We start from the raw sequence: 25,940 nt of genomic DNA on the forward strand, positions 1-25,940 counted from the left end.
AGAGGGGTTTATTTCTCGTTGGTCTCTCCAGATACCCCTGCCCTACTCAACTATGTGCAAGGAAGGTGGAGAGTGAGGTGCTAGGGCTCCAGCACTCTAGGACATGGGGACACACACACACACACACACACACACACACACACACACACACACACACACATGCTTCACAGGGGATTTTTCTGGCATCCAGGTAAAGAGACCACAAGGCTTAATCTTATCATGATTTTTATAAAAACCCTTGACCACTCGCTGGCCGGAGGGTGGAGAGGGCTGCAGTGTTATTCCTAACGGAATGAAGGACAGCTCCAGGGACTGGGCTAGCTCCTGGTCCCCAGGGAGGCAGCAGCAGACACTATGTTAGAGCTGAAGGCAGTTTGGGGGCCTAGCTCTGAGCAAGAGGCTGGGAGCAGCCACACCAGCCCTGTCCCCACATGTGGACAGAGGGCCCAGCCCACTCAGGGGGGACCCCACTGGCTTCCTCCAGCCTAGTCCTGGAGGGAGATCTTCACAAAGAGGGTGGCTGATGGATGCTGGTCCCCGTTCTTAGACATGAGGTGGACATGGCGGTATCCTGGTGGGTGGACAGGCAGGAGGGAACACAGAGAGAGTTCTGGTCACTCAGCTGGGGAGGGGGGGCGATGCGTCAAGGGACAGCCAGCCCCAGCCCAAGAGACGCCAGGCCCTGCTTCCCACCACCTTGGCCATCCCCTTCTCTTGACACTCACCTTGCTTGAGGCTGTTCAAGGGGATGGTACTCTGGCCAATGAAGTCATTCTTGGAGGAGGCATCATAATCTTCCACCAAGAAGCGGACGAGGGCAAGGTCAGGCACAACTACCTCAAACGCAAACTCCGTGTCCCACCATGGGTTGAAACCTAGGGGGACAGGCACCATATCAACAGCATGGACACCAGCCCTAGTAGCCCAGCCCAGGCCCAGCACTTACCATTGTTGGTGATGACAGCAGTCTGGCGGCTGGCCACGTCCCGGCTCACGCCATGGATCTCCACTGTCACTTTGGGGTCCACAATTGAATTCTTATTCTTGTTGACTTTTGGCAGCTGCTGCCCCGAAATGACCTGAGGAAAGGCAGAGGACAATGGACAGTTCAGGAGTGGTAGCGGGGAAGGGAGGTCCGTGGGCACCTGTCCCTCCTAGGTCCGGCGTACCCTGATGTTGAGCCGCTTCCGTGCCCACCAGGGCCCCTGAGCCAGGGCGCGGGGGTTAAAGGTGCCGTTGGGGTCTCGCAGGAAGGCGGGCTTCAGCACGTACCCACAGGCCCCGTTGTCCTGGAAGCGGCCCTGGTACACGTCCATCTCTGGCCCAGGTGTCTGGAAATTCAGGGCCACTACAGGCAGGACAGAGCAGTCACAGGCTGTGGGCTGGCCCTGGGGCCCTAGAGCACAGCCTGCTCAGGGTACACTAAGGCCTAGGGTCACATGGTGAGTTAGCAGGGCCCAGCATCACTCCAATGCCTGCTGCCCTCCTGCCACCCTCAGTGACCCACCATGCTAACCACACCTTCCATTCCTGGTGTGAGAATTCAAAGGACTAGTGTGCTAATGAGGTTTCAGACACTGTGACACGCTGGTGGGCAGATATTTCCAGACTGATATTACCAGCTCCACAAGCCCCTGCATTTGACCCTGCTTGGGTCCTCAGAGCTCCACTGCATGGCCTTCAAGGCTCCAGGCCCCCGGCCTTGGGACTGAAACCCTCCTCCAGGCCTCCTCCAGCCCCAGCCAGCCCATACCGATCTGGCAGCCCCCATTCCACATCTCCACGGGGCTGTAGTTGGAGGAGTCTGTTCTCCATCCAGCCGGGTAGATTCTGCTCAGGTGCCCCACGTTGTGGCGGACAAAGCCGTTTCCTGAGGGGAGGTGTGGTTCAGTCAGCAGTGGAGGCCTCCTGGTGAGGCCCAAGCCCTGCCCTGCCAATTCTCTCTGTAACAGAGCAGGGGAGTGGTGGGGAGCCAGGCCTCACCTGATTCTTGGAGCAGTCGAAGGGCACGGTTCTCAGAGAAGGACGCCATCTCGTAGAAGGCCTGCCCAGGGGTGCCAGGACTGGAGAAGCCCCCAAAGTGGACACTCTTGCAGTAAATGACCATGTCAGAGAGCTCCTGTGCTAGCCTGAGCTTGTCCTCCTGGGGGCCACGGGGAGGCCCGGGTTAGATTCAGTGGTTGGGGCAGGGTAGGCACTGAGAAAGCCAGAAACCCAGGCGCGGAGAGACAGAGGGAGACAGACAGAGAGAGCGGGGCAGAGGGTCTGAGTGGCAGCCACAGAGAACTGAGACAAGGCAGACCTCCCAGGGGTGAGGGGATGGGGAAGGCCCGGGCTGCCCCACCCCACAGCTCCCCCTCAAACCTTGGGCTTGTGCTGCACACGGCTCCTCACTGCCTCATCCTCCATCTCAGCAGCCTCGTCTTCGTCTGACACCACAGTGGCCTCAGGGCCACCCTCCCCTGCAGGGGGCAGGAGCCCCCCGAGCTTCTTCCCCTTCAGCAGGATCTTCCCCTTCAGTTGCTAGGTGGGGAGGGGCAACTGGTCAAGACACGCCTAGCGCCCCGGCTAGGCTCCCCACCCTCCCCCAGGGATCCCCCATCCCCACCACACACCTCAGGGGAGGGCAGGCTGTTGGTGATCCCATCCAGTGGTCGGTTCAACAGCATGGGGCCCAGGATGGCGTGCAGGTGCCGCGCCATCACGCGCTGCTGCTCCAGTGTGCAGTGGTTCTCCAGGGATAGGATGACAGGGTAGGGGGACGCCTGGAGGCCCAAGGGCACATTAGGAGTGGTGGGCCACCCCTAGCATCCCACTCCTCACCTGCCAGGGGCACTCCCACCTTGAAGGCATAGTCCCGGATGGCCCTGAGCACATCGCAGAAGAGGATCTTGGAAGTGAAAGTATAGCCGTGGTAGATGATTGGTTCCTGGTTGGGCCCGTCCCAGCAGTCAAGCTCCAGGCATCGGCAGCCTTTGCACAGTGCCCTGCGGGGAGGGTGGTGGCTAGGACCCTCCAGGTCCTGTCCCGGGTCCCACCCAGACTCCCGACCCAAGGCTTCCCTGAGCAGCACCGGATGTAGGCTTCAGTGCTGCTGGGCCCGGCTAGCTGGTCCTCCAGCAGGTAGGTGTTGTGTGAAGAGGACACCAGGTAGTGGCTAAGCGGCTGGCCCATGTCCTGGTAGACACGGCGGTGTGCCAGGCTGAAGGCGCTGCCGTCAGCCGACAGTAAGTACATGAGGAAGCCGTCCTTGGTCATCTGCCGCTGCGCCTTGGCTGGGAGGGAGGAGGCCACTGCCCGTCAGAGCCAGCCTCCAGCAGGCGCTCCTGGCTGCCCACCCATCTGGACAGAGGAGCCCTCTGAACCCGCTTGCCTGCCTGTCCTGAGCCAGTCTTCCAGAGCTCTTGGAATTAGGATAAGTCTGAGGCTCTCGACCAGACTGTGGCTACTCCAGAGTGGGGCCCTGTCTCCTCCTCCTCCCCTGTCTGCACACTCTAAGACCCCTGAGGACAGGGTGTCATCTCCCCGTTCTCTGTACCTCCAGACTGGAGCCCCCTCCAGGGCAGGGACCCATCTTTTCTGCTCTATCACATCTCAAAGCTGGGCCAAGAATGAGTAAAAAAAAAAAGAAGCAGGAGTAGCATCTGCTTTTCAGCCATCTCTCTTGTTTCTTGAAGAAGGGGTCCTCAAAGCCCCCTGAAGGAGGTGCCAAGAGGGAAACAGGACCAGAGAAGGGCAGGGATGCCAGAGCCCTGTCTCTCATCTGCCGGCTTTCATAGGACCAGAAAGTGTGGAGCAGGGCCCCGGGGCTGGCTGAGGCAGCCCCTTCCCTCCGGTTCCCTTCTTTCTGGCTGCAGTCTCCCCAGGGGTCTCCCAGCCCAGTGCCGCCCTGCGACTGCAGGTAGCAGGCCCTGGTCAGGCTCTCACCAGTCTCGCTGGGCTCATAGCGCTCAATGAGGGAGAGGGCCAGCGCAGGCCCTGCCGCCTCCTCCCGCTGCTGGTGCTGCAGGAACGTCACTAACTGATCCACCGACAGAGTCTCCCCTGAGCCCACGGCCTCGGCGAAGGTGCGGTCGATCTCCACCCGCTGGGTCAGCATCTTGTAGAAGGCCTCAATCTCCTCATCCTCCAGGGAGTCTGTCTGGGAGTGGTCACACTCCTGCAGAGCCAGGACAGCCGAGTGGGATCAGAGCAGGCCTTGGGCCGGGGTCAAGGGCCCCATGGACAGGCAGCCCCAGCCCCCACTTCCTGCCTCACCCTGAAGATCTTCCGGGCATAGCTGTCGTCCACCTGGATGTTGAGCTCCTTCAGGAAGTTCTGCAGCTCCTTGAAGCTCATCTTGTTGTCCTTGTTTTTGTCAGCTTTTCGCAAGCAGGAGTGAATCCAGCTGGGCAAGAAGTAAGGAAAGAACCCAGGAACCCTGGAACCCACCAAGGTCCCAGCCAGAGCCATGGATGGCTCCAGCTGAAGCCACCTATAGCCACAGCTCCCTGCAGGCCTGACTTACTACACATCCATGTTTCAGTGGCCTCTTCAGAGGAAAATGTTACGTCCCGTTAAGGGGTCTTTTTCTATTTGCTGGTTTTCAAACCTTTCAAAATTTTTAAAACATTTCTTTTCTTACTACAAAAGGGCCCACTGTAGACAATTTAGAAAATGCAGAAAAGTAAACAATCAAACAAATCTCCCATAGTCTATCACCTAGGGATAAATATTATCAACATTCCAAAGTATATCCTTCTGGTTTTCCTTTTCTTTTTCTTTTCTTTTCTTTTTTTTTTTTTTGACAAGATCTCACTCTGTCGCCCAGATTAGAGTGCAGTGGCACAATCACAGCTCATTGCAGCCTAGACCTCTCAGGCTCAAGTGATCCTCCCACTACAGGTGTGCACCGCACCACCACGCCTGGCTTTTTTTTTTTTTTGGTAGAGACAGGGTCTCCCTATGTTGCCCAGGCTAGTCTCAAACTCCTAGGCCCAAGCAATCCTCCTGCTTTGACCTCCCAAAGTGCTGGGATTACAGATATGAGCCATCTGGACTGGTTTTCAACATATAATGTATAATAATAAATATCCAACACTAAAGAAATGGATATTCCACCTGCTGAATAGCCCTTCAGCACACGAATCTCGTGCTTGGCTGGACCATTCTAAACTTGATTTTTTTCACCTGGCTTTCTGTCATAATTATTCTTTTCCACATCTATACCCATATATATACAATTTGGAAAACATATATATGTTAGAATGAAGTTTTTTTTTTTTTTGGAGATGGAGTCTTGCTCTGTTGCCCAGGCTAGAGTACACTGGCGCGATCTCGGCTCACTGCAACCTCTGCCCCCTGGGTTCAAGCAATTCTCCTGCCCTAGCCTCCTGAGGAGCTGGGATTACAGGCGTATGCTACCATGCCCGGCTAATTTTTGTATTTTTAGTTGAGACGGGGTTTCAGCATGTTGGCTATGCTGGTCTTGAACTCCTCACCTCAAGTGATCCACCCGCCTTGGCCTCCCAAAGTGCGGGGATTACACGTGTGAGCCACGGCACCCAGCCTATAATGAAGTTTTAAAGATCTACCTACCTCCTCCAGAAGCTTCTGATATTTGCATTTTCCTCCTAATATTTTTTTCTGCAATTTATTTATTTATTTGGTTTTTTGAGACAGGGTCTCGCTCTGTTGCCCAGGCTTGAGTGCAGTGGCATGATTATGGCCCACTGCAGCCTCAAACAATCTTCCCACCTCAGTCTGCTAAGTAGCTGGAACTACAGGTGCATGCCACTATGCCTGGCTAATTTTTGTATTTTTTGTAGAGAGGGGGTTTTGCCATGTTGCCCAGACTAGTCTCGAACTCCTAAGCTCAAGCAATCCACCTGCCTCAGCCTCCCAAAGTGCTAGGACTAGAGGTGTGAGCCACCGAGCCCAGCCTTTCTGGATTTTAATTTTCTTTTTCTTTTTTTTTTTCCTGAGACGGAGTCTCGCTCTGTCACCCAGGCTGGAGTGCAGTGGCGCAATCTTGGCTCACTGCAAGCTCCGCCTCCTGGGATCACGCCATTCTCCTGCCTCAACCTCCCAAGTAGCTGGGACTACAGGCGCCCACCACCACGCCCGGCTAATTTTTTGTATTTTTTAGTAGAGACGGGGTTTCACCATGTTAGCCAGGATGGTCTCGATCTCCTGACCTGGTGATCCACCTGCCTCGGCCTCCCAAAGTGCTGGGATTACAGGCGTGAGCCACTGCGCCCCGCCCGGATTTTAATTTTCCTAATGATGCATCTGCCAAAAATAATGGAAATCATACACTTGTAGTCCATTTTCTGTGTAACATTATATCATAATTATTTCCCTGTGTTAGTGTAGTCTCCATAAACAGCTTTAATGACTGTATAATGTTCCACTGAGTGTATGCACTATAAATTAGAATGGCTTTATGATCTTAAGGTCTAGGCAGCAGGACTCTGCAGAGGGCATGAGACTGTCCAAGGTCAAGACTCTGCCAAAGGTGGGATTATGACAAAAATGCCATAGAATTGGGTTTTTTAAAAAGCTCACAATCAGGCAGATGTGCCATTGAGAAATAACACTTAAAAGTCTTTCAAATGCTCAAAAGCACACAGAAAAGGAAATTAACAGGGCTCAAAATGTGTCCCCTAAGGAGTGGATATACACCAGCAATGAAAAATTTGAAAGTGAAATTAAGAAAACATTTCCATTTACAGTAGCAGCAAAGTGAATAAAATGCTTTTAAAGAAATTGTTTAAGTGCAAAACCTGGAAAACCATAAGGCACTGTTGAAAAAAAATGAAAGAAGACATAAATAAATGGAAAGAATTACATGTTCATGGATCAGAAGACTTGACATTATTATACTGGGAATATGCTCCAAATTGATCTATACATTCAATATAATCCCTATCAAAATCTTGCTGGCTTCTTTGCAGAAATTGACAGGCTAATCCTAAAATTCGTATAGAAACTCAAGGGACCCAGAATAGCTAAAGCAATATTGAAAAAAAAAAAAAACCGAAACAAATTTAGAGAACTCACATTTCCTTATTTCAAAACTTACTACAAAGTTACAGAAACCAAAATATTGTGGTAGTGGTGCAAGGACAGACATATAGACAAACAGAATAAAATTGAGAATTCAGGCCCGGCGCAGTGGCTCACTGCTGTAATCCCAGAACTTTGGATTAGGCAAAGCTTTCATGAATATGATGCCAAAAAAAATAAACAACAAAAGAAATAAAGTATATGAATTACACTTCATCAAAACCAAAAACTTTTGTGCTTCAAAGAATATCAAGAGGCTGATCTGAGTGCAGGGGTGTTTACAACTAATTGATCACAAGCAGTTCCAGATTTCTTTGTTCCTTCTCCACTCTCACTATTTCACTTTTCTAGCCTAAAAAAACCCATCAAGAAAGAGAAAAGACAACCCACAGAATGGAGAAATTATTTGCAAGCATAAATCTCATAAAAGACTTGTATCTAGAATATATAAAGAGCTCTTACAACTCAATAATAAAAAGACAAATGATCCAAAAAATGGGCAAAGGACCTGAATAGATATTTCTCCAAAGAAGATATATAAACGTACGTGGAAAAATGCTCAATATCACTAATCATTAGGGAACTGCAAATCAAAATCACAATGAGATACCACTTCATACCCACAGGGTGTCTATAATCAAGACAAATGTAGTGTTGTCAAGGACATGGAAAACTGAAACCCTCGTATACTGCTGGTGGGAATGTAAATTGATGCAGCCTGTTTGGAAAACAGTTTGGCAGTTTCTCAAAAGGTTAAACATAGTTACCATATGACCCAGCGATTCTACTCCAAGAGAAATGAAAACATATATACACACCAAAACTTATACACGAATGTTAGTATCAGCATTCTTCATAAAAGCCCCAAAGTGGAAACAATCTAAATGTCCATCACCTGGTGAAGAGATACATGTGGTCTATCCATACAGTAGCATATTACTAGACAATTGGAAGGAATGAAGTACTGACACAGGCTACAACATGGATGATCATTGCAAACATCACGCTAAATGAAAGAAGCCAGTCACAAAAGACTCCATGATTCCGTTTCTGTAACATGCCCAGAACAGGAAAGTGTATAGAGGCAGAAAGTAGATTAGTGGCTGTCTAGGGCTGGGGGTTGAGGTGAAATGGGGAGTGACTGCTAAGGGGTACAGTGTTTCTTTCTGGGGTGATGGAAATGTGCTAAAATTGATTGTGATGATGGCTGCACAATTCTGTGAATATACTAAAAAGCACTGAATCAGGTTCAACACTTTAAAAGGGTTAATTATATGGTATGTGAATTATACCTCAATAAAGCTGCCATAAAAAATGGAGAGAGCTGGCTCCACCCTAATCCATACATGCCAGAAGCCTGACCACTTCGAATCATAAACCAGTGTGTCATTGTGTAACTAAATGCTGAAGTTAACTTGTTTTGAGCTCACAGGCTGGCCTACACACCAGACCCAGGGGAACTTGATCACTCCCCAAAGAATGGCACAGGAGGGTACCATGGCCTCCCAACTCCCAGAGGGAAATCGTGTGGTAACTCTAGAAAACATGATTAAAACATCCAAGACTGGTCTCCCATTGCAGCAGGCTGCTCCCCTCAGGCTCCCCAGACCCCCAACTCCATGCTGGTGACAGACGGGGACACAGGGAGTATCAGGGAGCAGCAGAGCTATTTGGGCTCTGGTCAGACTAGACCAAAGAGGGCTTCATGTATCTTCCCTCCTTCCCTTCTGAATTGCATACCCCACCCCCCAACTCACCAAAATTTATATGTTGAAGCCCTAATGCCCAATGTGATGATATTTGGAGACAAGGCCTTTGGAAGATAACTTGGTTGAGATGAGGTCATGAGGGTGGGGCACCCGCACTGGGATTAGTGCCCTTACACGAAGAGATGGCAGAGAACCTAGTCTCTCTCTCCCCACCATGTGAGGACACAGCAAGAAGACAGTCATCTGCCAGCAAAGGAGAGAGCCCTCACCAGGCTCTGACCATACTGGCTCCCTGACCTTGGACTTCCAGCCTCCACACTGTGAGAAAATAAATTATGCTGTTTAAGCCACCTATGATATTTTGTTATGGCAGCCCAAAGTACCTAAACCAGCTTCCATACCCAAGTTGCCCTGGGGATAACCACAGCCAGTGTCCACAAGCCAGGCCTGGACCTACTGCCACGAAAAGGATACTGCTGTAGCTTCTGACGCTGGTCCATGGAGCCTGAGTGGTGGATGATCTTGTGCAGCCCCAGCACCCAGTGCTGGGCATCAGCTGGCGATGGGGCGATGAGGTCTAGTGTATTGCGCTGGTCCTTGAAGACAATGGAGAAGCAGCGGTCCTCGGGCACATCACGGGCGAACTTCTCCAGACCCTCCGTGCGGTGCCCCATTCGCACCTCCTGAATGTCCTCGATGGAGACTGCGAGAGGGGGATGGTGGAGGAGAGAGGGAGAGAATGCTGTGAGGTCAGTCCCTGACCCTGACATGGCCAAGGCCACAGTAGAGAGGGGCATGGCTTGGAGACACAGAGCCAGGGCCGGAGCTCAGGCCTTGAGTCCAGAAGGAAAGGAGAGGGGCAGGAGGTTGGACAAGTGGGGGACAAAAAGGAGAAAGGAAGACAGAAACTGAGGGGGAGACAGAGCATGAGACACAGTCATTGCAGGCACAGTGGAGACGCACAGGGAGAGACAGAGAGTGAGAGAAAGACAGACTTTAGGGCGGAAAAGGCACCTGGGACCCCAGGCCTGCTCTCTCGGTGATGGGGGGTGCAGGGCTCCAGGGAGAGGACTGGAGCAGGGCAAGGCTCTTAGAGATGCGGATAGACCACTCTGGAGTGTGGGGCCCATGACAGAGAAGGGCCATGCACCCTTCTGACTGTATTGGACTTTGGGTCTGTCCTGACCCGATAAAGCCACAAGAGCCACCAGGCCCCTCTCCTGAACATTCAAGAGACTGGAACCACCCTCAGTTAGCCCCAGCCCTGGGGTCTATGGGCAGAGGGCCGAAGACAGAGGGAGAAGCCCTGCATGGGAGAGGAGACAGGGTCATGCCCTGTGTGCAGCTGTGTGTGTCCTGACTTCAGGGAGCCCCTTGGCAGGGGGTACAGGAAGACTCTGCCTTCCCCAGTCCCAAGAGGCAAACTGGAGGGTCTCCTGCAGGGTTCTGAGAGATTACATCATTCTGACCTTAGGGGAGCCAAGGGGAGGGCCCTCCCCTCACACCCAGCCTTCCAAGCTTCAGGGAGATGCCAGGCCCTGTCTACCCCCGCTTCCAATGTGCCCTCCATGGCCTGGCCAGGAGCCAGTTCTTCCAGTCAGGCTCATGCTGTGCCTCCCAGCAGCAGGATCCAGGCTCTGCCCCTGCCATACCTCCATCCTGAGCCATCCTCATCCATCTGTCCTGGCTCCTAGATGGTTCTAGCTGAAGTCCACCTGTCCCTCCCTGTGCCCACCCACTCTGAGTGCCCAGGGGCCTCCTAGCCACCTGCAGGCCCCACAGATGTAACATGTGCCAGCCTGGGCTGCAGGCTTTGAGGAGTGGGACACATGAGCCCAGGGCCATGTCGGGGACAGAGGATAGCACAGCTTAATCCCTCTATCTGCAGCCCCTGGTGACCCACACGGCCGCACACAGGGTGCAGCTGCAGCTGCCTGGGTCAGGAATGAAAACAGGAAGCCTGAGCCATGGGACCCCCACCCAAGGCCAGCGCCCTCACCCACACAGAGAGAAAGTCCAGATGCCTTCACTGCTGATAACACCTTTGGCCTCTGGGAACCAGAGTCATGGGGGTGGGTAGTAGTGGCAGGATTGGGGAGACTTAAAAAGCAGGAAGCAGAGCTAAAGAAAACTGGGCAGAAGGGGAGGCTATTCCAGGCCTCCCTCACCTGGCCTCTGTTTTCCAGGTTAAAGAGCAATTGAAGACAACAGTCTCACCACTCACCCAGAGAAGGGAGGCAGCCAACAAAGCAGGCTCAGCACGAGACCCGTCTCAGGCGTCTGACCAGCAGAAAGCCCCCTCAGGCCTTGCTCCATACCTGCGCACACCTGGCTCCCTGACCCTGGACCTGGCTCCCTGCAGCCCCTCCTCCTGGCAGGACGCAGCCCCTCAGCCTCCCATTCATGCCTGTTCCTCCTCCTCACCCTGCACCTTGGCTCACACTGGGCCTCCTGCCTGCAATGTCCTTCCTGCCCATCTGCTCACAGCTGTCCCAATACAAGGTCCTCCTCTCGCCAGCTCAAATGTGGTTCCTGCGGGGAAAGGCCTGGGTCTTCCACTCCTCTATCTCCCCCCTCACACTTTCCAAGAGCTAGGCACACACTGGGAGTCATCCATATGTATCGGTAGGTAGGTGGGCTCCAGGGAATCCCCAGGGCTCAGAGTATAAGATCCCCATTCTCACTGTGCTCCCACCCACCAGCATCTAACAGGAAATCCCATATCAGGGCAAGAGCCCCATGAAGGAGCCTGTCTGGCGCCACAGAGAAAAGGTCAGGCGGTCACTCCTGTACAGTGTGGCAGCAGGCTGAGCTGGGGCTCCATGTGGTTTCCTCAGAATGTTCTGGAGCCCCTACCCCTCAGACCCTGCCCTGCCCAGAAATCTTCCATGGCTCACAGCCCCAAGGACCCAGCCGGCTCTCTGCAACTGGCCCTGCTCCTGTCCTGCCTTACCTTCAGCCCCTCCACTGGCCACAGGTTGGCAGGCCATACCTTCTCAGGGTCCTGTCCAGTGTCCTGAGGCAAGGCAGACCCTTCCTGGGTGAAAGGCACCCTCGGTGGGGTGATCCTCCCCTTCCTTATGCTCTCCTCCTACCTGGGCTTATCACCCATGTCCAGTCTCACTCCCCATAGACCTGCCCCCATCTCCCCACCCACACCTCAGCCAATGGCAGGAGAATGGGCGAGGGATCTCCAGGGGCCTGGCTATGTGAAACCCAGGCTGCAATGATCTATACGCACTGTCCAATTCAGCAGCCACTAGCCACCTGGGGCTATTTAAATATAAATTAGTTAAAATTAAATAAGATTGAGAATTCAGTTCGGCAGTCACACTAGCCACATTTCAAGGTCTCAATCAATAGCCACAAGTGGCTAGTGGCTCCCATGCTGGACAGTGCAGATATAGAACATTTCCATCATTGTTCAACTGTACAGCATCAGTCTAAAATTTCCCCACCAAGTAAAGGCATAGAGGGAGACATCTCACTTTACAGGATCTTTAGGGAATTCTCTCCCTTAAAGGGAGAGAACTGAGTGAAGTGAGCAGAGCTTTCTTCTCCCTGAGGCCTTGCAGGAGGCTCTCTCCATTTATGGCCTGAGACTTGGGTTCCTTGGTCTTTTTAGAAGCTTCCAGAATGCCCTCAGACCCACAAGGGCTCCCCAGCAGTGGCCTCTGTCTGTGTGTCCCAGTCCTGCTCTGCCCTAACACCCCTCCTGTGGCTCCAGTCCCAGGGAGGAGCTGCCTCCTGCAGCCCTAGCTCCCACCTGGCCACTCAACCCCGGAAGTACCTTATCTGCCGGGACCTTGGGCCACCGTCCAACTCCCTCCCTGCTTCTGAGCCTGGCTGTCCCCATCTGTGGTCATGGTTAAGTATCCCCATCCCTCAAAAGCTTTGCCATCTCCATCTGTGGTCCTCGTTCCATGACTGCCCTCTCCAGTCCAGACTAGGCTTCAATTTCCCGACGGGCAATTTAACTGGCCCTGCTCCCCAACCCCAGCCAGCCTCAGTTTCCCCATTGCCAGCCCAGGTTGTATAAATGACCTATGCCCCACCAGGCCAGGCCTCAGTTTCCCCATCTGTGGTTTTGATCCATGACTGACCTTTGTATTTACCCAGCCCTGAGCAGATTCCACACTCTATCCCCTCCCCTGTGACCCCAGGGCACTCACACAGCTGGGACTCCGGGGTCCGCATGACCTTGCGGGACTCCTGCCAGATGGTCTTGCAGTCCTCCTGCAACTTGTAGAAGCGCTCTCTCCTCCATGAGCTGGATTTCACCTTCAGGAGCTGGCTGCCCTTCAGCAGCGCCTGTAGATCCTCATCATCCTGTAGGCCTGGGGATCAAAGCCAGTAAGATGCCACCTTCTCCACTAGTTTCCCTGATGCCCTAGGCCTCACACTGGCCATGCCCACCTTGACCCTCTCAGAGCCCACTTTTCACCAGCCTCATCCTCAGCTCTGTTTACTCCTCCCTCCTCCACCCATGCTCCAACCTGCTCCCAGAGCCTGCCCTCCTCCAGGAAGTCATCCCTGATTGCCAGCTAGGGTGACCATGCAAACGGGACACCTGCCCACCCAAGACCATACTTACACACTGTGACGTGCCACCCACAGCTGAATGAACAAAAGAAAGGCAGTTAATTCAAGAACCCCTGGTTCCTAGAGGACCAGCCCCCTAAGAAATGTTCTGAAAGATGGTTTTGAAAGATTAGGTGAGCCCCTCCTGGTCACACTTAGGAGTCAGAGTGAACTGAAGGAAGCTGGGATCAAAAGGTTAGGCAAAGCAGGGAGACAAAAGGGGGACAGACACAGATGGAAATGGACCCCAGAGCGTCATGGAGCCAAACAATGTCCCAACTCCAATAGCTCCAGAATCATTTGTGCCTAGGTTCAGGTGCCCTTCCCAACAAGCTGTGTGACCTGGGCAAGGGACTTCATGCTGCTGGGCCTCTGCTTTCCTGTCTATGAAATGGAGATAATAACAGCAACCACCTCAAAGGGAAGTTCTAGGTTCAATGAGATGATGCCTGAATCTGTGCAGGCCCCGAGATAATGGCAGTTGGGGTTCTTGGTGTCAACATTGTGGTTGCTGTGGGACCCCTGTGCCCATCTCTGCCACCCTTACCCTTGCTGTCCCCCCCACCTCTGACTTGAGCCCACATGAGTGATCTCTGATCCTTGCCCCAAGAAGAGACAGATGAGTGCACTGTAGCCTGTGTTTGGTCTGCTGGGATGGCCCTGTCCTTCGCTGCCCCAGCCCCATCTCAGAGTGCCCAGGGTCTGGGACCCCTCAGGATACAGCAGCTTTAAGGCACAGTGCATCCCTTTCCGAAGCTGAGCAGGTCCTGTCCCAGAGCCCACAGAGAGGAACCTGGCTGCTTGCCCCAGTCCTGCCCCACTCTTTTGCTGCTCTCAGAGGCGTGGGCTCCCAAAGATGCGATGCCCTCAGTCCTACCAGGCCCAGACAGGAGGCATCAAAAGGACGCCGGAGCCTTCACCACCCAGCAGGTTCTGTACCAACTGATAAAGTTGATAAAAGTGACCCCAACCCTTAGTAACCCACTGGTGTAATATAGAAACATCTATAAGGGCGTATGTGTGCGTGTATCACCCTAGCCACGTACAAAGTCCAGCAGCCAGCTCTATTGAGAGCCAATCGGCCACTTCACTTCTCTCCCTAGAACTATGTGGCCCATCAGCAATCCTGCTGCTCCAGCACAGTGGCAGCCTCAGGGACTCCAAAGGTCTAGTCTGAGGGTCTTGAGCCTGAGCCTATGTGGGGAAGCCCTCATGAAGCCACAGGCCTTTTCTTTTCTGAGCCCAGATCCCCAACAACAGATGGCCTCTCCCATTTTATCCATACCCCCTCCCCCAGCCAGCCTGTCCCACGTATCTTCAGGGCTCACAGAACCCTCTGGACCACTTCCCCAGGCTTCAGTTGCTCACCCACTCTTTATCCTTCCCCAGTCTCCTGCTTCCAGTCAGGTTTGAGGTCAGTGCTAACATCCACCCCCTATAGCTTTAGGCAACTCCCTTCCCTCTCTCTGCTTTTGTTCCCCCATCAGCACTGGGCTAAGAACAGTGTAGGGGAGGCATCCCTGGGCCTCCTCAGGGGTGACAGTCTGATGTGACCTTCTTCCACCTTTCTCCCAGGTCTGTCCACCCACTTGATGAGCTGTTGTGCCTTAGCGTGAGCAGCTCCCTCTTAGCCCAAGGGGAGTCCCAGTGGAAGAGAAGGGGGCTCTGATAGAATATTCCCAACTACTGGCTGTGTCTGAGGAGCCTGAGACAAGAGGAGGCAGAAGGGAGTTCCCAGGCTGCCAGAGGACAGGGCCACCTCCGGCCTCCGGCGGGGAATTCCACTATCCCTTCTAAGGCTGATGTCCCTCTAAAGCTGAGAGGGACATCTCCTTACCCTCTGCCAGCACCCCACCCCACAAGCTGGGCATACATCAGGGCAAGCCACTGCCAACAGCATGTATGGGAATGGAGCTGGGAGCCAGGAAGTAGAAGTTGAGCACCACCCTCCTGTTCTGGAAAACACCATGAAGAGATGACATGCTCATCCTGTCCTGGAGCCAGGCTGTGGCCCTATCTACAGTCAGGCAGAGATAAACCCCCAGCTGCCAACAATGGTTTCTAAAAGGTGGACATCAGTTCCAGGGTGATAATTCCAGAAAGGTGATAGCCACAGCCCTCTGGACCATTAGGAAACCTGGGCAGGTGCCCTAATCTCTTAGCCTCATTTGGGGCCCTTCTGTTTCTGAAGCTTCTGGACTGCCTGCCCCACCACCCTTGCTCCCTTAGCACCCAGAAAGTCTGTGGCACCCCTCACCCAGCCCTACTCAACCCAGTCATAATATTAGTTTGGTGCAAAAGTAATCGCGGTTTTTGCTATTGAAAGTAATAGCAAAAACTTTCAATAGCAAAAACTGTGATTACTTTTGCATCAATCTAATAGCTTCTCCTCCTGTGGGAGGGTCGTGGCGAGGGGACTTTGAGCTGACCCTGGGTTGACCTTGCAGCCTGCCCAGGCTAGCTGTGCACAGTGAGATGGCCATGTGGTGGGGCATACAGGGTGTTGCAGGTGCCAGTGGGAAGCTGAGGGAGGTGCCAGGAGTCCTGTTCCTATACCTAGGGTGATGCATAATGAAGACACACTGGGCCTGGGACCCACAGCGATACACAGCTACACAGATATGGCCACACAAGTACACAGTCACACACTAGACCACCACTCACACAACCTCAAAGAGACAATGAGCCACACACAATGACACACTGCCCCCCAAAATTACACACTGTCACAGGGAGTTGCACAGTGTCACACTTAGTCATGCATAGCCACACAACATATAGTGCCAGAGCATCATGATGATGATGATAGAGGCTCCCATAATAATAGTTAATATTTAAATAAGATACTGTTCTTAGCACATGCACTTAATTCTCTCAGTAACCCTCTGAGGAAGGCACTGTCATTATTGCTGTTTTACACAAGAGGAAACTGAGGCTCAAGGAAGTTGCATGGTGGAGTCAGGACTCAGAAGCAGGTAGCTTACCCACAGGGTCAGCGGTATGAAACTTTACGCAGCCACTGTGAAGGGACATACTGCCACAGAGTAAGAACATCAGAAAATCCATATAACACACACACCATAATGGAATGACAGAACCACTCAGTCACCCTAGGTCACCCACTGTCACATTGGTTATACAGTCACACTCAGTTGAACAGTATCACAACAGATCACACGCTGTCACACTGGGTTACAAGCAGCCACCCTCAGTGCCACAATGTCACACACTTTGTTTCACAACATTACACACCATCACCATCATTACACACTGTACAGTGGCCCCACCACAGACCGCAGGCATGACAGAACTACTCAGTCGGCACTGGGTCCCATACTAGATCACCACTGTCACACCCATCACATACAGGCACACTTTTGCACAGGATCATATTGAAGCACAAACTCTTGCAGATCACCTCATTGGTTACACAGACCAGGCCACATACACGGTGCCTCAGAAATTTGTAAACAGGAAGGCGTCGGGTGACAAGGGATGGGGAGCGTTGGAAGGGCTGACTTAAATAATGAGAAGGGGTAACTAATCACCCTAGTACTCACCCCGACGTGCTACCCCTGCAAACACTGCCCCACAGTGGGCCACACACTCACAGAAGTACTAAACATGTCCAATTAAAGGCTCCAAGGCAAATGGCCCCGCGTTAAGGGACAAGTGATCGGCGTCCTGCTCCAGCTGCCTTCCCATTCCCCCGCAGATCTCGGAGTGCTCTGCGCCCCTTACCCAGCCTCCGTCCATTGAGTGCCGCCACCTTAAGGCTCTGCTCCTGCAGGTAGAGCTCCCTGGAGCGGCTCCGGCTCCGGCTCCGGATCCCCAGGCACTGCATGGCCCTCCACAGTGCCCCTGCCTGCGCGGAGCCGGGTCCGGGACAGTGCCGCCTCCAGTGTTTTATGCTCACAACACCCACTGCTCTGGTCCGGGGGGCGGAACTGTCGCCCTTGGAGGGGTGCAGGGGCGGAGTCCAGGAATGGGAGGGAGGAGCTAGAGTTCGAGAGGAGGGGCGCACTTCGGAGGGGCGGGACGAGAGGGAAATCTGGGCTGAGGGGGTAGTCAGACGCTAGGAGGCGGAGCTAGTCCACGAGCGGCGGGACCTATGCCCCCTGAAGGTGAGGCGAGAGCGAAACCGAGGCAAAGTAAATGAGTGGGGGGAGTCAGAATACAGGAGGCGGGACGAGAAGAAAATCTGGGCTAAGGAGGGCAGAGTCAGACCCCAAAAGGCTGGGCCATCCAAGAGGGGTGGGACTAACGACCCCTGGAGATGGGGCGAGAGTGGTGTCGAGGCGTGGGTGGGGATGGGGGTGGATCCAGAACCCAGGAGGCGGGGCCGAGGAGGTGCCGGGCCCCGCGGAGGCGGAGTGGGACAAATCCATAACCCAGGAAGCAAATCTGTGTCGAAGCCTGGGGGCGGGGCCAGAGCCAAGGCAGCGGGGCGAAGGAGGGGCCAGGCTCAAAGGCGGAGCTCAGGCCGGGAGCCTCTGCTCCAGAGGCGACGTGGAGGCAGAGCCATACCCAGGAAGCAGCCCGGGGGCGGGGCCGGGGCCCAGGAGGCGAGCCTGGGAGGATCCCGCACTGGAAGGGCGGTGTCCAGGCAGGGAGGGGCGGGCCCTCGGCTTTGGAGGCGGTGCGGGGGCGGAGCCAGGGTCCGGGAGGCAGTGTGGGCGGGGTCTGACCAAGGAGTCTGAGCGGCGAATTCTAACGCCACCTTTGAGGCTGGCGCAGAACCGAAGGGCTGAGTCTGGGGAGAAAAGCTGAGGGGAGTCCCAGTGGGAGGTGGGCGGCAGTCTAGCGGGGACCTGAGTGGGGCGAGGTCAGGCGGGACCGGGGATGGAGCCTGGGCCAGACACCGAGCCCCCCCCAAGTATTTTACTTCAATTGCTCAACTAATTCATTGCGACTCAGCTTGCTGTTGCCTCATTTGTGAAGCTCAGGTGGGCCTGTTTGCTTCTCTCGGTTTGACCACCAAAGTGATAATCCCCAAGGTGCCGGATGCAAACGAAATTCTTGAAAAAATTCTGATCTTAAAATGAGCCCATTAACCCAGGGTGGCTTTCATGAATACATGAGAACGACTGTAACTTTGCACAAAACTTTGCTGCCAATATGCTCGGGAACAGTGGGTCCTTTCATGTACATCACAACTTCCCTTTCATTCACCCAGTAATTATTTATTGAGCCCCTACTGTGTGCCAAGGTCAGGACACCACCCAGAGGACTGACTCTTACTCTCAGCCTCTGAATAGTTCCCCCAGTTCGCTTCACTGCAGCTCCAGTCACCAGCATTGACAGTGAGTCACTGGCAAAGCCAGTTATTGGCACAGACAAGCACAGCAGTAATAACAAGAAACTGAAGCGCAGAGTAACTTGCCTAAGGTCATATCAGAGAGAATAAATCATGAGCAAGGTGAGTAGATGGACAAGGTAGATGAGCTGAAATATGAACTAAAAGCTATTCTTTGGAGAGGGGAAGCAGAGTGCAAAGGGAGCCTGTGTTATGGAGAAACTGCGCAGGGGTTCTTAACCAGACCAAAGACCCCTCAAGAACCTGTAGATAGAATAACATCTCAAAATAATTGGCTTCCTTTGAATTCTTATGTATTTTATTTTCTGTATTTAAAAACATGATCCTGGCCGGGCACAGTGGCTCACACCTGTAATCCCAGCAGTTTGGGAGGCCAAGGTAGGAGGATCACTTAAGGTCAGGAGTTCGAGACCAGCCTGGCCAACATGGAGAAACCCCGTCTCTGCTAAAAATACAAAAATTAGCCGGGCGTGGCGGCCGGCGCCTGTAATCCCAGCTACTTGGGAGGCTGAGGCAAGACAATCCCTTGAACCCGGGAGGTGGAGGTTTCGGTAAGCCGAGATGGCGCAAACTGCACTCCAGCCTGGGTGACAGTGAGATTCTGTCTCATAAATAAACAAACAAATAAATAAATAAAAACATAATCCTGAGAAGGGGTCTACAGGCTTCACCTGACTGCCAAAGTGGTCTGTGGCACAAAAAGTTAAGATTGGTGTGGATCAGTGTGTGCCTGTGTAGCATGGGCCTGGAAGCCCGGGGCAGACTGCTTTGGAACATAGGTGAGTGAGGAGCTGGCCACCCCAACTTGCTAAGAGCTCTGGAATCATCATCTCTTGGAGGACTGGTTTTTGGGGCAACCTAGAATTTCTATGCCCATTGGCGTTTATGTTCACAACACCCACTGTGAAATATGTACTGCTATCCCATGGATGATTCTCAGACCCACAGTAAGTAGAAGCAAAGCTAGGACTGGAGCCCAGGTCTACTGCGGCCAAGATGAGGCCCCTCTATTTTCTATTTTTACAAACGGCACCTCTTGCAGGGGTGGGGGCAAAAGGGATTGGGTGTAGGAAAAGTTAGTGTGTATGTGGGGGGTGTTCAGTGAGGGGAGGGCCCTGGGAGGTAATGTCCTTTTGGGCACATCGGGGGACTTGCTAGAGAAGCCAGTCCAGGCATAGCCAGAATAAAGAGTGGAGGAAGTAAGGTGAAGGAAGGAGGATGGATGCTGTCACATCAGTCTGAGGGCTTCAGAGGCACTAGAAAGAGCTGGCTGGCTCGCTCTTGAATCTAGTTCTGGCCCTATTTTCCATGACTAGGAACTACCTTATGATGCCCCCATCATCTCCCAAAGAACTATAGATGGCAACTCATGGGGCATAGAAATTTGGGGAGGGGGCCTCCTGCAGGAACATAGTACTCACTGGGTACCAGGCACTGTTCTAACTGCTGTGTAGATATTATCTCATTCAATCTTCGTAGCAACCCTATGAGGTAGATGGTATTATCCCCCATTTTACAGATGAGGAAACTGATACACAGAGAAGTCAAGGGATTCATCTGAGATGAGAAAGCCAAGACTTGAACTCAGGTACTTTGCTTTCAGAATCTATGCCAGTAAACTACATTACTTCTGCATGCATCTGGGGTGAGGACAGAAGGGACATGTCACATCTAGGTGAGCCGCATAGCTCCCCAGACCAATAGAAGGAGTCCCTCTGGGCTCCTTCCAGAGAGTGTGGAGCCCTAAGCCAGAGAGTGTGGTCCTGCAGCACATCCAGTGCTGGGGCACCCACACTGTGAAACGGATGCAGACTCTCCAATGCAAGTGTAGACAACCTGGAACAGCACAGGGCACAGTGATCACCCCCTCCCACCAACAATTCTCCTTGACAGGTTCTTATTTCCCCATCTGGTTTGCAGTGTGGACAGAAGGCAGTTGAGGTAATTTTGGGTGATGAGCTAGAAGTGGCAGGGCCTTCAGGGAAAACAGCTTGGGGTCACAGTGTTCATGTCAACCCTTCAGGAAAGGCTGGACTGAGTTAGGCATTTGGGAGGCTGGTCTCAAATGGGGTGGGCCAGGGCAGCCAAGCCTATGCCACAGGACTGGGAGGTCCTGACTGAGCCTCCATGTGTCTTCCTCCATGGAAAAGATATCAAGGCTGCCTCAGGAGAGAAACTGGACAAAGGCACAGACACTGAGGATGAAGCCTGTTCCAACAGGAGCCAAGGAATGACGCTGTGTCAGAGAGAAAGCAGAGATGTCCACTGTGACCTCTCAGCTGCCCAGCCTCCCTTCTTGCTAGTCTGGCAGGCGCACGAAAGACACCTCTGGCCTGAAGAAAGAAGAGGGAGCACTGGAAGGGGCAGGGACTCCATGACTCATCTAGACAAGGTGGCTTTAAGGAGCCTAGGCTATTGGTGTAAAAGCAACAGCTCTGGGCACAGAGCAAGGTCTCTCTGGGCCAGGAGGACCAGGTCTGTGCCAACTGCAGAACACGAGATAGACTGGAGGCTGGCTGATGGGAACATCTCTAAGTCCCTCTAAATTCCAGGGGGACTCTAGTGGAAGGCTAGAGGACTCTGCCCTTCTCTTTCCCATCTATTATGTCCATGAACAGTTTAGATGGATGGGTGGTGGCCACTAAAGCCTCCAACCCCAAGGGTACTAAAAAAGAGAGGGATATACAGTAAAGCAGTGATTCGTATGAAAGGAGCAGGGTTTGCTGAGATGGCAAGTGACCTGGGGGGGCAGGAGGGCAAGCCCCCACCAAGAGTGGGTGAGTGCCTGTCCTGGAGCAAAGAGGCGCCCAAAGTTACCCTCCCCAACCTCCCGCCTCCCAGAAGGCCTCCAGATCTGCCTTCGGGAGCCCAGGCTCCCCTCGCTGCTGGAGGGACAGCGAAAGGGCAAAGAGCTGGCTCGTATTGGAGGAAACAAAGCTCCGCTGGACAAAGGATGGAGCAGGCAGCTCCGGCTGAGACCTGGCCCTGTCCCCCAAGGAGGGTCGCAGATGAGGGGATCGTGCTGCTTCTTTCAGCCTGAGCATCGCTGACTATTCTGCGCTGGGCAGTTAAGGCTGCACGGCCCGACCACGATTAACCTTGCACACCTCCTCTCCCCATCCCCTTAGCCCCTGCTCCGCCACACCCGCGCGGCCTGACGCGGTTCAGGCACGCCCAGGCTTTGGGGAGCCCCTGGGGCGGCCCGGATGGGGCAAGGAGAATTTTGGTCGTTCTTGGATGCTGTTTCCTTCCTTCGCCGCCCCTCCGTGCGAGCGGGATCGTGGAGCCCAGACTTTCATGACCAGGACAAGGGGGTCCGCGAGGCGGAGGGAAGTCTTTAGACCCGTACCGCCCGCCCACCCACCCCCCGGGCTAGATCTCGGACAAGCCTGGAAACGCCCAGGGTCGTGCCCGGCAGTCCCACCCAGGGAGCCGCGGGCTGAGATTTTCCCAGTCCGGAGAAGGGGCAGAGAGGCGGGCCCGGGGTGGTGTGGAGGCGGCCGAAGGAGCTCGGGGCTCCCTGTCCAGGGCCCGGAACAGCTTTCCAGGCGTCCACCCCTGCAGGGTCTCCCGCTCGCGCGGGCCAGGCACTCACCGTGCAGGGTCAGGAAGTCCCGGCCCGAGTCCATGCCCGACGGGCGGCGCGGCGGGAGGGGCACTGCGGGACTCACTTGAGTAGCGACAGCACCGGCGGCCTGGGGTCCGAGTGGAGTGCGGTGCAGGGACCTGAATGGATCGCGGTGGGAGGAGGCCGGGGGTGGTCCCGGGACACCGCCCCGCCCCCGCTGCCCTGCGCCCCCGCCCCCTGAGCCCGCCAACCCGCGTCTCTCCCCGCCCCCTTCTGGGGACGCGAGAGGGAGGGCAGAGCTGGGGGCCCGGAGGACTGGCCAACCCTGGCCCGGGCCAGCGGGCGCGCCCCGACCAGAAATAGCCAGATCCCTCCAGCTTCCTCCGCCGCCGCCACCCACGGGCCGCGGGCCCTGTCATTACCGCGGGCGGCCGGGCCCCACGCCCTGTTGTGGGCGCCTCGCTGGGGTCGGGGTGATGCTGGAAAGAATCCGGCGTCATCCCGGGGAAGGGATCGTGTAAGGTCCGACGCCCAGCCGGGCTGCTGCGCTAGGGAGACGCGGCGTCCAGGCTTCCAGCCGCAGCTCCCAGCGTTCGCATTCCCTTCTGCGAAATGGGTGCACGGACACGATTAGAAGGTCTTCAGAGAGCAATACCTGGACCTTGTCGGGAGGAGGGTCCCCTTCCCTCTCGCTGGGAGGTTTCTAACCCCAAGAGTGCCTTTGGTGGAGTGTTGGGGGTGTGGGAGGGGGAAGCAAGCAGGTGCACGGATTTCACTTTTGAGCCACTCATATCCCAAAACCCCAGCGATCCATGCAGCCGAGGGGGAGGATCCCCAGGGTCCCTTCTTCAGGTGGCCTCCCAAGGGGCTGTCTGGGCAAGGTCCCTATGCAGACCCACCCCCTAACTCTTGGGACCCAGAAAACCCCCTTTATAGGTTGTCTAGAGACCCCTCCCACCACAGACCCTGGGAGGGTCCCTAGATCCTGTTGCCCACCACCCCTTTGGAGAGTCCCTTGGGAAAACTGGGCTCTTGGTGTCAGAGAGCCCCCAGAGGGCCTCCCAGGAAGCCACCCAGGCCTCCTGGGCTGATAAGGCCAATGCGAGAGTCAGGCAAAGCTAGTTGGACCAGCTCTGCGGGGAGGGGGCTGGGCTCACCCCAATCCCTCCTCTTCTGGGCCCTAGGTGGCCTTGAATAAGGGATGTGAAACAGCTGAAGGACAGTCTTCTGGTTCTGGGGGTTAAAAGTGGATCAGGACTTCTGGGCTTTGGAGAGTCCCCTGCTCTGCATGCCCCCTCTCCACAGACGGGGCTTCACCCCTTACCTGGCACTCAGCTCCAATCCTGTCCTGCAGTGCGAACACCCCTGCCCTGGGCAGGCCTGTCAGGTCCCTCCTTGGTTTCCCTTCTGCCCAGGGCCACACTCCATGTTTGCTGAGGGATGAGCAAATTCATACTGGCAGGCATCACTTTGGACCTCCATACAGGGGATGAGTGGGGAAGAAGGGTCCCCTTCTCTGCCCTCTGGAGGCCTCCTCAGGCCTTGGAGCCTACCACTTGCACCTCTGATACTCCTGGAGCCTGCAAGCCCCTGTACTCAGCAAATCAGGCCTCCTCAAGCCCCCCTCCTCTTCCTAGGCAGCGTCACAGTGAAACTCTGACACCAGGAGTGGACATGGCTTCATCTCAGTCATCATTCCTATGTATTCACATCATCTCCCAACTCTGAGCCCCAGGCCCCAAGCCAGGACATTACCTGGGAGCCTCTCCTTTCCCTTTGTCTATGTACTATGGTGGGGATGCAGCCAGGCTCTTCCTTTGCATGCTCCAAACCCACCTCACAGAATCCCTCCTCTGGCCCCTGGCACAGACATAGGAGCTGCAGCCTCCTCCCTAGCCCAGGGTTCTTGGGCAGGATGGGCACTGCTGACTCAGAGCTGGCACATGCAACCAGGTTCTGCCAGACATGGGGGCTGGGCCCCGCCCTGCTCATAGAGAAACCCGGCGGCTGCTCAGAGCTGTGGGTGAGCCCTCACTCCAGTCCTCTCCTCTCTTCCCCTGGCTATCGGCCCCTCCTGGCTCTCACAGGCTGGGAGGTGCTCTGCTGGTTCCTGCTAGGGGTAAGCCTGTGTGGTACGAGTGAACGTGTGTGGAGGGGCTGGAGCTCAGAGGAGGCAAAGAGGCTTTGTACCAAGCCACGAAGTTGCTGGATTCCATTCCCTTTGCCTTCACTCCCTCTGCCCTCAACTCCCAGGGCCGTCTGTGGGCCCAGCCCTGGCCAGGTGCCTAAATTACCCTCCTCAAAACCCAGCTCTCAGTTGCCTGTGCAAGATGCCCTGAGATCCCGGTGACTCAGAGGGCTATTTGGCAGGCTTAGTTTGGGTACACAGAGGGCCCACACATGCCCCAAAGACTAGTTCTTTAATGGGGGAGTTTCTGGCATCTCACTCTCCTGACCATGCCCAGTCTTCTATGTCTGTGTGAGGGTGGATGGGGTGATGGAGCTTCTGGGATCACTGGAGACAGGGAAGAGAGACCTAGTGTTGGCACCAGTGCCTGCCTCAAGCCACTTCACTTGGTCTCTCCACCACTACTTTCTCTGGAGGCCTGAGGAGGGGGTATTATCACCCAAGAATGCCAACGTTCAGGATGGTCAGGCTCCAAGCGTGCTTCAGGGCTGGCCCTTTCCAGTCCCTCCCCCATGAAATGCAAACCTAGCCCAGCTTGGGTAGGTGAGGTGAATGGGGTTTGTTCTGCCCCCTCCCTGTCTTTAGAGCCTCTGCTCCAGGATATGGGGTGAAGGGGCTGTTTAAATCTTGACTCTGCAGCTTCCTGCTGTTAAGACTTTGGAAAAGTGACTTCGCTTCTCTGAGCTCCTCAATCAGGAGCTATAATCATCCTTAGAACTGGCAGAAGTAATGGATGGCAAGTACAGGGCACAAATAAGTACCTGCTAGAAGGCCACCAGAATCCCATATTCCCACAGCCATCCTCTGCCTGGCCTCCTCTACAGATCCAGGTGGCCAGAGCCCAGCCTGAGGCTGTTGGTCTGAGGTCATGCCCCTGCTGCTTTTGAGGGCTGCAAAACCCCCATAGGAGCTCCCTCCAGAGGGTCATGGCCCCAAGTCCAGATGCATCAGGAGGAAAAGTGAAGGCTGCTCCTCCCAAGGGAGCAGCTGTGGCAAAGTGAGAGTCCTCAGGTCATGCAGGGTCAGATCCTCAGGTCCTGACCTTGCAGGGATCCAGGATGCCATAGTGAACTATGAGGCTGCTGGACCTGCTGGTAGTCCCAGGACAGTATGGGATTATTTGGGGTTACTATTCTATAATTATATTTGTGGGATTTTATTGTGTATTCATTTGCGAATGTAACTGTGATGTTTATTTCACTGTGGACTGAGTCCCAATGCTCACCTCCACCCCAGAGGCAGAATACAGTGCTTGGCATGGGGAACAGACAGGAAACTTGCCCTCAGACCCTTATCTGAAGGAGGAGGCAGAGGGTAACTCACCTGAAGGAGGAAACACACTTACGGGATGTGTGAACTGAAAAGACCCACATTTGAAAACTGTTCTGCTATGTCACTTATTCAACAAATATTTATTGAGCAGCTACTGTGTAGTGGGCACTGTTCTAGAGGCTTGGGAGTCATCTGTGAACAAAACACATCAAAACCCCCTGCCCTCCTGGAGTCCAAATTCTAATGGAAAGAAAAGAG

General features: G+C 54.3%; 1 protein-coding gene across 4 annotated transcripts; it reads right to left on the reverse strand.

The window, feature by feature from the left end:
- Positions 1–208: 208 nt before the first annotated feature.
- PLCD1 (phospholipase C delta 1) lies at positions 209–22,440 on the reverse strand. 4 transcript variants are annotated; one of them, XM_016940699.3, is made up of 15 exons: positions 22,250–22,440; positions 12,929–13,093; positions 9,231–9,459; positions 4,258–4,387; positions 3,928–4,159; positions 3,074–3,275; positions 2,843–2,987; positions 2,616–2,765; positions 2,365–2,523; positions 1,984–2,143; positions 1,754–1,870; positions 1,170–1,348; positions 947–1,079; positions 726–875; positions 209–571 (listed from the first exon to the last, which is right to left on the reverse strand). In XM_016940699.3, exons 1-15 carry the CDS (start codon positions 22,281–22,283, stop codon positions 486–488), a joined length of 2,271 nt encoding a protein of 756 aa, XP_016796188.1. In that variant the 5' UTR covers positions 22,284–22,440; the 3' UTR covers positions 209–485. The 4 variants fall into 4 exon arrangements, with proteins under 4 accessions (XP_016796188.1, XP_054536517.1, XP_016796186.1 ...); XM_054680542.1 differs by having other exon boundaries at positions 209–622; XM_016940697.4 differs by lacking the exon at positions 22,250–22,440 and adding an exon at positions 17,079–17,926.
- Between the last annotated feature and the right edge of the window lie 3,500 nt (positions 22,441–25,940).

Source organism: Pan troglodytes, chromosome 2 (assembly GCF_028858775.2).
Source record: "Pan troglodytes isolate AG18354 chromosome 2, NHGRI_mPanTro3-v2.0_pri, whole genome shotgun sequence".
NCBI lineage: Eukaryota > Metazoa > Chordata > Mammalia > Primates > Hominidae > Pan > Pan troglodytes.